At 38.9% G+C, this 14,858-nt stretch overlaps 1 protein-coding gene across 1 annotated transcript in view; it reads left to right on the top strand.

The window, feature by feature from the left end:
* Positions 1 to 13,823, top strand: part of SLC25A21 (solute carrier family 25 member 21) — a 545,709-nt gene extending 531,886 nt beyond the window's left edge. Inside the window, exons 8-11 of the mRNA XM_027773393.1 lie at positions 5,864 to 6,045; positions 6,959 to 7,011; positions 10,461 to 10,518; positions 12,300 to 13,823. Of these exons, the coding sequence (XP_027629194.1) occupies positions 5,864 to 6,045; positions 6,959 to 7,011; positions 10,461 to 10,518; positions 12,300 to 12,303 (297 nt within the window). The 3' untranslated portion in view covers positions 12,304 to 13,823. The remainder of the gene's footprint in view (positions 1 to 5,863; positions 6,046 to 6,958; positions 7,012 to 10,460; positions 10,519 to 12,299) is intronic.
* The last annotated feature ends 1,035 nt before the right edge of the window (positions 13,824 to 14,858 follow it).

Genomic DNA, 14,858 nt, shown 5'->3' on the forward strand with positions numbered 1-14,858 from the left:
AATGTGCGTGGAAATCTTTTCACGAAGGTGAAATGCCTGATAACTTCTATGAAAATTAGGGCTTCCTGTTTCTGGCCCCAGTGTTTGCAACCTTGTTATGTCCTTTACTTACTTTGTATACTTATTGGTAGAGAAAAGGTTCCATGAAGTTGTTTTGAAGCTTTTACAAGCCTGATAAAGATCAATAGACACTCGCCCAGAAAAGCCCAAATACACATACACAGAAACTTTGCTTATAATTTCAGAAGGTTCTTGGACACCTCCCCCACCAGCCCACCCACTGACTCAGGAATATCAGCAGAAAAACTATGCCTTGAGGCTGTCTTGGGTTTACATAGATGGCACAAAAAGTCACTTCTTGTACTTAACCATTCAGTTAACTCATCTGTGAAATAGGAAGAATAATAGTAGTTCTTCCCTCAATGGTCATGAAGATTAACTGATGTCATGCACAGAAATCTGCACTTAGCAATAACTGGCACAAAATATGTACTTTAATGTTTGATGTTATTAGAATTGTTACCCCTTTCATGAGTCAGGAAAGGGATGTTGCTAACCTTGAGTGAGCTGCTGGTGGGAAGGGAAGAGGTCAGAGGCTAAGGCTGGGAATGTCAGGTCCTGGGATTCAAGGGGTAAGGCAGTAGGACTGAAGGCAGTGGTGTCAGCTGCCTGGGTGCTGCCCAGAGGCTTCAGAAGCAACTGCAGCATTACCTGGGGTCTAGGTACAGGCCACAGTCCAACCTTATCTCTGCTTCTGAGCCAGATAGCCCCATTCAACTTGGTTTCCTTCAACCATGAGAACTTGGCCTCAGCATGGCAACCAGTCCTCCCTTCTCCCCACCTCTCCACAGCTCCTTCCAAAAGCTCACTTGGGTTCAGTGGAATACGTTTCTATATTGCTTCTCTTCTCCTGTGCTCCTAAGTTCTCAGGTCGAGAACCCCTTATTTCATGAATAGAACAGTAAAGAAAAATTGCCTGAGGGTTTTTTCTTCCCAATGCCCCCGCTTGCCTGCTAGGTAAACCCAAAGCACTGTGCAAACCTCTTCTGCCTTGGGAATTTTTTGTTATGTATTACTTTTTTCTAAAAGTTTATTTATTTATTTCATGAGAAAGAGAGAAGCAGAGAGAAAAAGAGAAAGGCACTCCCAGCAGCATCCTTACTCCGTGATCACTCGCCTTACCACACAGCCTTACTCAGTCCAGATCAGGGGTGTACGTGTCCGGAAGGCACAGGGAGATCCTGGGACATGAATCTGCTGTGAGTCCAACATTGCAGAGCAGTGAGTTACTGCTGCACCATCAGATGACCCATCTCCCTTGGAGTTTCACCCCTCCAAATAAAGGTAGAAGGACCATCTCACATGGGTGGCCAGCACTTAGAAAGGGAAGTTTCTAAATAAGTAACAAATAATAATACCCTCCTCCCCAAGGACCAGAGTTAGAGCTTTCTCTTCCATATCATCATTTCTGCCCCTGCCCCAAGCTTAAGAGTGTTCTGTGCTGCTGACAAGGTCGTCCGTTAGGCAGTTTGGATGGGATCAGCAGTGTTGGCACTAAGAGATCTATCTCTGCATCATTCACAGGCCTCATTGGGCAGCAAGTGTGGAAGACTCTCTCTTCCCACTCCCAACAGGCATGATAGCAGTTTCCAAGAGTGGTGCTCTTCCCTGGCCACAGGGTGCTCAACACATGCCAAGAAGGGATTTGATGTGCTGGTTGGCTGCTGGCCACAGCCACTAGTGGGACTCTCCATACCTTCTCTCCATGTGGACTCCTCACATTTTGCTCCCTGCCCTCAATCTTCTCCAAGATTGTGCTTGTGGGTCAGTACATCTCTCTCGAGTATCAAGACCCTACTTTGAAAACAAGATCACTAGATATCACCATTTCTCTCACTTTCTAGTCTCGCTACAACAATCCTTATTCTTTTTAAAGCAGGTGATGCTTCTGACTCCTAAGTCAGTAATGTAAGAATAAAGAGCCCAAAGAGTCTCAAGACCCTTCTCTATTCTGGTTGTGCTTTTTTTGCTAAAATGTGGTCACAGGCTACCACATGATGCTGTTCTCCGCAATCCTCTGAGTAATGTCTAGCGAGGCCAGATCTGGCTCTGTGACCAGAGAGTCTCAATTCATCCACCCTGAAGTCCTCCATTTTTCGAATGTCCAGTGCCTTATCATGCCCCTGTGTTAATACCCCATGACAGAAAGACAGGAACGTAAGTTTCCAATAAGGACCAATTTCCCAAGACACTGAGTCTCAGAAAAGAGAAACTAAGAATTAAGCCTTATTCTCATTATTTCTACAGAAATAAGTAAGTACATATATTGGTAGACCAATCAGCAGACATTAATTTAGCACCTACTGTGTACATTGCAAAATAGATGACAAAGAAAAGTAACATACGTTCCTGTGTTGTGCGGGCTCTCCGTCTCACAGGGAAGGTAGATACACAGAAAAGGAAACCAAACACAAAGTGGGTCATCACAAGGGTGATGATTACCACTCTGTATCTTGGGAGTAGAGCGATCAATTTTGACACAGGGAATCTGTAGAAGTTTCCCGAGTGACGTGAGTTTAAGTTGAACCTTAAAGGAAGAATGGGATTGTTCTAGGTAAACTGGTGACCATATTGAGGCCAAGTTCTCGTGGCTGAAGGAAGCCAAGCTGAATGGGGCCCGCCTGGCTCAGAAAGACATCCTCAGTCATGGAAATAGTTCAAAGATAGGCATGGAGTTGGAAAAGTGGGTTGGAATATCCGAGTAATTATGAATAAACCAATGTAACAATAGTATGGGCTGGGGTGGCATAGACTCTGAGGCTATAAACATGAATTTGAAGTATATTGTTAGAAAGAAACCGAAAGCCAAGTGAGAGGCTTTGCCTTTCTCTCCAGGCGGTGGGGAAGTGTTGAGGGTCTTTGAGTAAACCAATCTGCTGTTTTGTTGTGTGTTTTGTGTGTCTTTTTTGTTTTGTTTTTTTGTTTTTGGTTTTGGTTTTTTGTGTGTGCCATAGGGAGTGTGAGCAGACATGAGAAAGAGAGACAGAGAGAGAATCACCCAATAGAACCTGTCATTCTGCAGTCCTTTCTCCTCCAATTCTTCATCATGTCCTTGGTCCATGTGCACCTGCTGTGTTTCCACAGGGGCCAGAACCGAAATGCCATTTGACTAGCTTCCTCTGCACAGCAGTGTGCTATGGGGCTCACCCTAGGTCCATTTTTATAAAAAGAAAACCCAGGTGCCACTGTGAAGAATAGACCATAGAGGGCAGGAAAAAAGCAAGACCTAGCAAACCAAATGGGAATTTAAACTAAAACCAGACAGGTGAGAGTGGCCGGGAGAGGACAAATAGGAGAGGCATTTGGGGGACTGTGTTCATTTGAAGATTGTTGGCAACAAGTGGCAAAGGAAAAAAGAAAGCTGAGAGGTCTCCCCTTGGTACATCCATCCCAGCCTGGGATGCTACATAAAGCAGACCATGGAGTTAGGGGAAGAAATTGACCATGGGCTCAGAAGCTAGGTGGTGAGGGAAACCATCCTGGCTATCCTAAGTGAGCTTTTTTCTTCCTTTAGATGCCCACAAAGGTAACAACTCACCTTCTGCTTTGCCTGCATGAAAGGCCAAAATCACTGATTCCTCTACAGAGGTCCTCAGCCTGGCAGCTTCAGAAGCTCTGAAAAGCTTTTAGAACTACTTTCAGGTGCTTTCCCAAGAGATTCCGATCTGGAAAGCTGAGTTGGCTCTGATAGGGGGCCCAGGTGTCTCCATTTTGTACAGCTACTGGATGATTCTGATGCAGAACTGGACTGGAGGACTACTGTGGGGTCATACTGTTGTTCCAGGAAATGTATAAAAAACACAGGTTTGACACTTCTTAGTGAACGCTATAATGGCTTGAAGACCATGGGCTTTGGTCTTCATTGCAGGGTCTCAAGCACAATGACGCTCACTTCGTTTACCCTCCATTTCCAATTCTGGCCCCCAGCAACACTTCGGGAGTTGGCAGAGACTGACTACTTGGAACTTCCCAGAAGAATAATGTGCCTATAAATCAATGATTTTTTACACTTTTGTCCATAATTGAAAAGAAAAAAGAATTTTTGCTGTATCTCAAGGACTCCATGAAAACATACTTTTATAGGATGCTTTGAGTTTTTCATTTTTAGGCAATGTAATAATACCACCTATTTTTCTGCTAGGCTTGCATGACATTCCTTCATAGCAATTTTACTCCTGTGACCACTTTTATTTCCTCCCAAAAAAATGATACAGTAGAGAGATAAGGTAATTCTGAAAAACTTCTACACCTAGAAGTGTGACTCAGTGACTCTTTCCAGGTTAGACAGCCAGAGCTGGTCCTGAATTTGCCATCCTCCCAGGTTCCAGTTCTGCTTCTGTGGCATAATGGAGAAGGGTAACATAAAGGCATTTTTCTCTCCTTGTAAAAGAGAAAAAAAAACAGGGGGAGAGGGAATTATTTAAACACACCTCACTCATACTGCAATCACTGCATTGTTTTTCCTGTTGAAACACCCTGTTGGTTTTTAAATCCCTTTAAACCTCCTCGGCACCTGTATGGCCCAGGTCCAAGAATTATTACCGAACCCCTCACTTTTTATATTTAGCCACATAGGAGTTTCTGTAATCGTAACTGACTCTCGGTTCAGCTGAAAATTTCAGAGCTTCAAGAAGTTTTCTTCTTTCATAGAGGCTAAAAACATGCCATGTTCAGATCTGAATGTTTATTTTTATTTTTATTTGTTTAATTTTACTTAAGCAGGGTATGCCTCGTTTAGTTCTCCTGCTGGATCAGGTAGTGTCATGGCACAACTCTGTGTTGTTCCTTTATGATGACCCCTCTAAAATACTGACCAGGGGAGAAGGTGGGGTAAGGATGGCGTAAGCGATATGACCTCTCTTCAGGGCAAGACTGGAGGCTGAAAACATAATGAGAACTTCCCAGCAAATTCATTATAACAAAGCATAATGTGAGCTTACTGGGCACAAAAATAGGCTGAAGGAAAGTGACTCCCACAGAAGACCTAATTAAATACTTTGATGTCAGAAAGCAGAGCAGGGGAGGGGTGGAAAATCAAATCAGACCAATGTGAAGGGCCTAAATTCAAGTGGAAAGAAGCAATATTTCTCTTTCTCTCTCTCTCCTCTCTCTTCCTTTGCCATGAAGGAAGAATAAGATTCAGGAACAATGGGCTGTAAATTCTTCAGCCAATTAGTCCAGTGACTTACTACTGTTCATAATGCACAGAATGTCACAGGCTGTTTTGCAGCCACCCCAAGTAGGTTTGTTAATAACAGGAAGCTAGCACTTCTCAGTACAGTGGATCAGCTACACGTGAAAATAAATGCAAAAAACCTGGAGGGGAATAGCAGCAGACCGAGAGTAGCCTTGATTTAATTTAACATTTGGGGGTCCACACACAAATGAGCATTTTAGTAGGCTTCATGGTGGAAGTTGCTGTCATTTGTAAAATATTCTGGCCAATTAGCTAATAGTGTGCTTGGATTTCTCCTGTTTTGATACAGTAATACTAAGTACATTGTGAAGCCCAATTATACAAATCATCCCCATATGCCATACCAGTCTTTCTTTATGAACTGTGTTTATAAATCCTGTGTGAGGAAATGTGTACTTCAGCAATTTAGACCATGTGTAAAAACATAGCCAATGGGATTGTCAAGAAAACAAGTTCCAGCCTAGGAAATCGTAATGTGTTCCGCTGGAATAACAGGAGGGTGCCGGGAGTGCCGTGCTCTGCTTCAATACATATTGCTTTATAGTGTTTAACCTATTTAGGGGCTTCCGCTTCCCTTTCTGTTATTTTATTCTTCTTTTCTTTCAGGATCCAACCTTGGAGTTTTTGAGAAAATTTGGGATTGGTCTTCTCTCGGGGACAATAGCCTCAGTCATTAACATCCCTTTTGATGTTGCCAAAAGTAGGATTCAAGGGCCTCAGCCAGTTCCTGGAGAGATCAAGTACAGAACCTGTTTCAAAACAATGGCAACAGTCTATCAGGAAGAAGGGTAACGCGTTCTTATTTTAATAAACGTGCTGGTCTCAAATACTGTTAAAACCGTATTGTACTTCCACCTCGAGGAGGGCCAGGAAGCCCTCCTAAATGGGGTGTGTGTCTAAGAAGTGCTGTATATGTACGCACTCGGCAAGATAACACAATAACGAGATGTTGGCAAATATCCTGACACCACCGAGACCGTGCCATGAGGCACGATCATCCAGTACGCTGTTTGCCGTTGAATGCTCAGATGAACTTTTTACCTGTCAGTTTGTATAATATGCTATTATATATTATGTGCCCTGCGAATATGTGGGCAGGAGACTGTCATCTGACTGTAATTCTAATCCAAAATCCAAATGCCACCTAATTATATTCTCTTCAGAGGATTAATATAAATGTTCCTTAAAAAGTAGTTTTTAATATTTCAAGTATATATGTCTTTCTCTGGGGGCCTTTTTAGACTTTTTTTTTTAAGTCTTACTTTCTGTCTCTTTGCCCCTCTTCACCCATGTCTTCTCAAGTAAACAAGTAATATTTTATTATTTTGGTCTAAACTGCATCATATTTCCTAATGTAAAGACTGAGTTTGTGGTCTTTGAAATTCAATTACAAAAGTCATTTTGTCCATATACACAGCTGTCTTGAAAGTAAGACCTGTCTGGGAAGCAAAAACCATCTCCCTGATGAAAGTCATGTTTCTGATTGGATAAAACTAGCCTGGCTTGGGTAATAAAGAATTCATTAACTCTTTCTCCCCATCCAATTTGTCCCAGAGAATACAAAACCAGATACTGTCTGGTTTCAGATGTGTATAATTTCAAATAATTTGTTTTGTAAATGCTAGACCAGCGTCTCCATAAAGCTAAGGTACAACTCCATTGATTTTCAGAATAGACATGTTCTTTCCCTTCTGGTTACAGGATTTTAGCACTGTACAAAGGCCTTCTCCCCAAGATTATGAGACTTGGACCAGGTAATGATTTTATTATTTATATCCTTCCTTCTTGTTGTGGTGTCTCCTTTTTTTTTCTCTCTCGATATTAGTGTCTATCAACAGGACAATAAAAGTTTACTACACCGTGAAAGATGGAAATCTTGAGGATATAAAGTTGTCTATGAATATTCAAGATACCGAAGACATCCATTAGAATGTTCTTTCTTTGTTTATAAAGTGCTATTTATGACCTTGCTGGAGGCTGATGGAAGCCAAAGCCCAGCTTAAGTCAATAGGAAAGGATCTCTGGCCAGTTGGAGTTAGAGTGAACACTAAAATACATACAGTGGCTTCTGAATAAGGTGTCGAATACTCACTAGTGAGGGTCCAGCCAATAAACTTTTCCTTTTGCTCCTGCCTCCACTTCATGTGGAAAAGGAGGACAAGTTTCCTCCTGGAATGGTACGAGCCACCCCTCCTCGCAGTCATCTCTGGGAAGCGGGGACAAGGCAGACAGTGCTCTCCTTTCCTGGCCTCAGTCAGCATGATGGTAGAGGCTCCTGGCTCAGGGCCTTACCTCAGGACACCAGTCCACAGAAAACCAGCTGCCAGTCCCACAGGGAAAGTCAGTTGCCTCTATGTAAATAGATAAATAGGACACAAAATAGATAAGAAAATAACTGCTGCAGACTCAACTCCCTGGGCAAATAGCCTGGGATTATGAGCAACTTTGTGAATAAGTAGAAAAGAATGCTCCAAACCACACATATTTTTTAAAATCAGGACACACTCACCTACTTAGACATCCTGGTAATCTTCCTAGGATCTTCCCTGCAGTTTTCCTCTCCTTTTGCCCTTCATCCCTTTGAACACGAATATCCTAGCGCACCCCACACAAGCACATCTGCCTTCACATGTAACCCAGTGAGCCAGCATTTTCACCACAAAACAACCGTCTGTAAATTGAAGCTGGTGAGCAGTTCACACCTTCATGTATTTTGAAAACACTTCCACAATTCACAATTTGTTTATCACAACCTTTCTGGCCATTTAAGCATGAATTCTCCTTCATATTTGAGATTTAGGCCTGCCTTCTGTTAGTCACCAGCCCACGTGTAAAAAACTAAACCAATAATAAAGAATGTTGGTGATTTTGCTCATCTCTGCAAATATAAGGGTCTTCCAAAAGTCCACAGAAAATGTGTATTATGGAATAATACACTTGAGTTTCATTTTTTTCCTGCATCAAAATAAACTCGTACTTTTCACTTTTCCACAAACCTTTTAAGTCAGCTCTTATGTGGCATTTTTTTCTTCTCCATGCAGTAAAATTCTACTAGTGGACATAATATTAAAGAAAATCATAGGACTAGCCCTAAACCAGTTTTCTCAGATGGGATGGGCCTGAAAAGGGTGGTGACAAGGGAGAGTTTAACTGAATGGTAATTGACTGGAACCTTAATCCAAAACTCTTAAATAATCTGACCCCAAGTTTTTTTAGAGGCTTGCAAATGTTTGGTTGGCTTTTTAAATGTTTTTGCATAAGGGGTCCCAAGTTGCCATGGTGTTAAACCCCATGAAAAGGGTTGTTGTGAACTTACTGTCCAGTCTAAACAAAACTGTGAAGCACTAGAAACCTCATTTAAGAACCTGGCCTCCACTTCATTCCAAATGTACAAGTCCCAGCAACTTCAAAGGAAAGAAAAGAGAAAGGTAATAAGAGTTTTTGGTGAAGGGTAAGATTTAAAAGAGCGAGAGAGAGTAAAAGGAAAAGGAAGATAAACCTGAAATTTTCATCCCTCATTCTGAAGAAGCATCCATCTTATTTTTAGAGCCTTAGTAGCTCTATGAGGCCAACAATCGGGTATCGCTCACAAAAAAAAAAATTTGAAGTCTATGCTTTGAACTTCAAATATCATGAGGCTGAAAAACAACCATATTTTACATATTCATGCCTTATATTGTGAACAGTACTAAGAATAACTAGCATTTAACACATATTGATAGTGCTTTGAGCACCACTTTTTGTTTGCCAGAGTTCCAAAAGGGCTGCAGCAGAGGAAAGGGGACTAAAGTAGTATCTTCATTGGTTAGAAATGAAAATTACAAGCAGGTAATTATCTTTGGTATATAGTTATAGAAACATGCAGCTTATAGGTTTTGTTGGTTTTTATTTTTCTTTAAAGAACCATGTATCTATTTATTTAATTCCATTTGTTAGTATTTTTTTTTTTTTTAATTTGACTAAAGAGAGTCAGGCAGAGAAAGGGAAAGGGAGAAAGCAAGCCACCAGGTCCAGGACTTGAACTGTGGTCAACCATGTGGGAATCCAGCGTCTTTAACCACCACGCCACCTGCTGGCCCCTCTTTTGTCTTTTTTTTTTTTTTTAAGGCATATGGCAATGTGTACTCAATAACTAAAATCCAAACCAAGTTCTATTTCTTTCCATTAGACATTAGTCTCCTAGTCATACAACCAAGCCTCCTCTATGCTGTGCTCAAGACACTTGCCCACATTTTGATTTTGTAATATTTTTCACACAAACATAGAAAGATGAATAGAGACAATCCTAAATGGCATGGAACACATGCTCTTTATTGCATCAAATACTGGATTGTCTGGAAATGTATGATGCGTTTTTGCATAGAAAAATATGTCATGACTTTCCTTATGACCTAACAGGACACCAAATGACCTTTGTACACATGTTTCCTTCAGTGTTTAGGTACTCAGCAGCCTCAGTGCCTGCTTTTCTGTACCATATTCCTGTTACATATTACATTCCCGTTCGTATTACATACAAGCCTCTTTGTGGCCAATTATATAACTCTTCCATGACAAACAATGGTCTCACGCCATCCGACTCCTACTACTAGATTTTCAAGTTCAAATCCATACACATCTGAAGCAGATAAAGGGGGTGAAGGTGAGCTTTCAACCTCCTTTTGTTATGTTTTTTAATACTTACTTGGAAAATATTCAGAAGCTATCTTTCACATTGCAAGCCAGCACGAAAGCTGTAAGAGAAAACTAGACTCATCCATCAAACACCATCTTAGAGTTCTGCTTCTTGAATGCAACTAACACAATGCTAATTATGGACTGAAAAAGATAGATTCTTTGCCTACGTATGAAGAATCTGGAGGTTTCTGTTTGCAAGAAAGCCACATGCCCTTACATGACTAAATATGTCTATATTTATTTACTTTTTAAAATTTGAAAGTGCCTGAAAAAGAATCTGATGTGAAATGATGAAAGTTGAAGAAACTCATGGGGAAAAAATGTATTTGGAGACTCAAGATGGTCTTGATTTTGCTCTAAAATGTTCCACAATAGTTTTATGTCTTTGTATTGGAGTCTGAAAACATGATTCTGAACAGCCCCTGCCTGATAGGCTGTGCGGAACAGCATGGAATCGGAAGGCCAGTGGAGAAAAGCACACTATTTCACAGAGTTTGCCGTAAAGCCCAGCTCTTTTCTTTTCTAGGTGGTGCGGTGATGCTGCTGGTTTATGAATACACCTATTCATGGCTTCAGGAGAACTGGTGATTGCCCAAGAAGGGTTTTTCCCCCTTAGGATGACAGATTTTACTAGGAGTGCCATGAAGAGTGGGTATTGATCAGCTAAGCTAGGGATAGGGTAGAAAGAGGAAAATAACTTGTACTAGAACAAAACCGACTTTAGTGCTTTAAAAATTATCTTCAGATGACTTGAGATGATAGTTTTGGCCATATACATAAAACCATGAGAAGAAAAATAGTATAAAGCAATGAAAATAGCATAGGAATCAGAATATTTCATAAAAGAAATTTTAAAATGTGTCAACTATGTTCCCCTTATACTGCTTCACAATAAAAATTTATTGTACTGATAACTATTTTTCTATAAGGTCTAGAAGTGCTTGGATTCTTGATCATAAATCATTCTGTAGCCAGTTCCTTAAGAATTATTCAAAGATGGTTGGCAGGTGGTATGGTGGTTGAGGGTGCTGGACTCCCACATGGCTGACCACGGTTTGAGTCCCAGATCTGGGCTTGCTTTCTCACCTCTCTCTCTCTCTTCCCCTCTCACTCTCTGGTCAAACTAAAATAAATAAATAAAGTTAAATAAAAATAGTTCTTTTAAAAAAGAGAATTATTAAAAAAAAAAAGACAGGGTTTAAAAAGTAGTTAAGCCAAACTTTAAATAATTTTTAAAAGAAATTAAATTATTCCATAAATAATATTTAAAAGGCATAAGGAAAATGTTTTTAAAGTACAGCAAAATGGCCTTTTAAGATGTTTAATTTTTTATGAGTACTATGTTAAAATGTAAATCTGGTTTTTTTTCAGTTGTACACATCTCAGTTTTATTCTCCAAAATCTGTTTTATATTTCACACTGTTGTTTAAAGCAGGTATTTTTTTAATGTCATATGTCATCACCATTTCTTTTTTTCCCAATTTTGTTATTTTTATACTTTTTTATTTACATTACACTTAATTATTGTGCTATAAACAGGTATTGTTAAATCATGATATCCAAAGACTTTTACCCTAATAGAAGACATCAAATTATTTAAATACTTTCCTTCACATAGTTCTCTTTGCAGACAATTTTATTGCTGAAATATTTTTATGTTAAATCACAAATAGGAAGCACTCCTTGGACTTTTTCGTTCTGTCTCTGTTTGCATTCTAATATCTTTATTCAGAACATTTACTGGTGCCATTCTTAAGAAGAATGCAAAGAGTAAAAGTTCATTTCCAGGTTTTTAGTTTTAAATGACAGTTTCAGGTCTGAAGTCTGAAGTATTGAAGTATGTATGACAAAGGGAAAAAAAATGCTTCAAAATAGAAGTATATTCTTAGCGTTTCCAAAGATTCCTGTACTAACATGCACTCTAAAAAGTATCTCCGTGGCCTTGATAGGAGCAAACTTGGTTTTAGATCTGCATCCTGAAATGATGCTACTTCAGTAGTGAAAGCCAACAAAAATATCTGCACTTTCTAAATGACACCTGTTCTTAATTACTACCATGGGATATTTCCACTGTGGGGCTAGTTCACTTATGTATTTTGAAAATAAAAAGTAAAAGATATCATGATAATTATTACTTTTTATTAATTTAGAGCATTTGAAGTATAAAAATAAAAGGCTTTTTGACATACTGTATATACATACATAGCCTTCTGTTGTACATCTTTTCCAACGTGTTTTCTTAATTTATATTCCAGCCCAATATTCAATAAGAGGGTCATTAAAAACAGGAAAAAAAGAGAGAGAGAGAGAGAGAGAGAGAAATAAGACTGTGTATCTGTTGCACAACTGCGTTCTCTCCTTGCAGGTAATACTCTTGAGCCTGTGTAAGAGAGTACGGAGAGTACTGTCTGCATCAAAACCATGAAATTGAACTTCAACCTTCCATGGGGATGAAACGGCACAGGATTTCGGAAGAGTGCATTTGTCAGTTTAAAAACAACACTTTCACCCTTTAAGAAACAAAGGAAATACGTTAACATTAACCAATAATGTTTAAAAATCAAACAGTCCCAATCCCATAGCCTGTCTTGCTTGCTTTGTCGTATTTTTTAAAGTGGCTTTATATCACAATTTCCTTTGAATAGCAAATTATATTTGGGTTTCTGTTGTCTTTTTAAACTTCCTCCATGTGAATTCACTGTTTTAAAGACAAGGCCTAGGAGGAAGAAAGAAAAGGGAATTTTGATATCATTAATATTCAATTTTTTTAAAATACAAGAACCAGAAAAATTAGAAATTGCACGATAACAAGAGATTTCTTAATTTAGATAAAATAACATTTAGTTGTGTTTCCATATAATTGATATTTTTCAAAACCCCTTAACAACCAACCACCTTAAAAACGTTTGATCAAGAGTAATTCTGTGCCTTACGTCAGTTTCTCTGGATGGTCGGAGAGTTCCTGTACGGTACGGTTTTAAAGTCTCCACAAAAATATTGGATTAGATCTTTGTTCCATTTGGTTTATAGTCTATTTTTTCACCAGACTGGGAACTCCAGATGTCAATGGGAGTTTTATAAGATCAAAGGAAGACTATGGCCCTGAGAGTTCATCTGCTCTTTCTGCTTATTCTTCGCCTAAAGTGTAATCCTCTGTTTGTAGCAATGAATTTTGGTTGCTTTAGAAATAAATGCAGTTCAAAGCTCTCTAGAAGATATCTGCTGCTTGAAAAAAGCAGTTTCTTGAACATAACTTGTGTGTCAGAAATCTGCTTACTGTTTACTTCCTAGTGATTTGAAAACCTAGCTAATCTAGCCATCTGAATTTTAAATGAAGCCATGAAACCAACGTGGTGGAACTGGATTGCCATGTAGGCTGTGCATAGCACAGATAGGAAGAACTCAAAATCACCTAATGAATGCGTCTTTAACATCCATCTCTAATGAGGTGCCCTTTCAGTTATTGCACAGAATCGATACCAAAATCCCCTACAATATATTAATTTTCCCATAGATGAATTGTAGCAATGTTCTAAAAACATATTTCTAAGCCTATATCACCAAGCAGGAAGAACTTCCTAACCAGAAGGGATAAAAACCATAGAATTTTGCCCCAGAAAATCAATTGTTTTAAAATATAACACAAAATCACACGTTCACACACATATACCCCACAACTCTATTAGTAACATTAAAGTGGAAAATAAATTGGTCTAGAAGGGTTTATCAGTTAAACTGTGTCCTATAACTCCAGAAATGAAAAAAAGGAATTTGTTAAAATTAAATAGCATGTGTATTTCTAATACCGCCACCAGTTTACCTAAACGTGAAACATGCATCTGTACAACAATGTAAACTTCACAGCAAGCCATTGTTACATTCATTAGAGCAGAATTTTCCGTTTTTTTTTTTTTTTTTTTTTTTTTTTTTTTTTTTTTTTTTTTTTTTTTTTTTTTAAATTACAACATAATTTTGGGCTGAGATTGCATAACACACAGGTAAGCCAACAATAACAGTACAATTTAGTTTCACAGTGGTTTTCTTAACATAAAGTTCATTTTAAGTGTCTTTGCAAAACATTTCACATTAAACTTGAGTTTCTAAGTGACTTCCTTTGGAGTTTTCTTGTTCTTTTCCACCCTCTTGTCTTTATATGCTTGGCATGTGTGTTGTTTGATTAGGAAACAAAATGGGAGACTGGCTTGTTTTATCTGTTTTTGGAGTCCTCTGCTGTAGAAAGAATGTGTCCTTCATAAGATGGTGAAGCCTTCACTGCACACACAAAAACTGGGGGCAAATCCAGGTCCAGGAGCCCGAGCACCCCGCCACCAAACAGAGACAAAGAAGTTGCCAGAAAGTCACCTTTGCAAAAGAGAAAGAAAAGAATGTAGGGGGCTGGGGCAGCAGAAGGGGCATGTCTTGTGGAATGAAGACACAAATGCACCAGAGTTCATATTTACAAACTAATAGAAAATATAAACATTATATTTGGAACCAAGTCAAAACACCAGGAGGAGCTAAATTCAGATATTGCTTGGGTTCTAAATATATTTTTCAACAAAATAAGTCATCTCTTAAAAATAAACAAAGCATTGTTCAAGTCAATTACTGATTGGTTTTCTAATGAGGAATTAAGGCTTACTTGGTTACCTTATTTGATTAAAAGGTATAACATAACTTTTTTCTATATGCATTTTCCTTTATTGATTTTGCAAAATCTCAACAATTGCACATTTCAAAAGTTCAGGTTGATTTAGAATAAATATACACGTGTGGTTTTACCAAAACTAGTTTTAAAAGTTCCTTAAGCCCTTTGAGGGGTGTAGATTTCTTCACTATGTTAAAACAGTGTGTGGGCAACACAAGTGCCTCATTCAATCCTTACCGTCGCTTTTGTTTTTAAATCCTAAAGTCATGTCGGGCT

This window comes from Tupaia chinensis, unplaced genomic scaffold (assembly GCF_000334495.1).
Source record: "Tupaia chinensis unplaced genomic scaffold, TupChi_1.0 Scaffold000350_1, whole genome shotgun sequence".
In the NCBI taxonomy this organism is placed as follows: domain Eukaryota; kingdom Metazoa; phylum Chordata; class Mammalia; order Scandentia; family Tupaiidae; genus Tupaia; species Tupaia belangeri.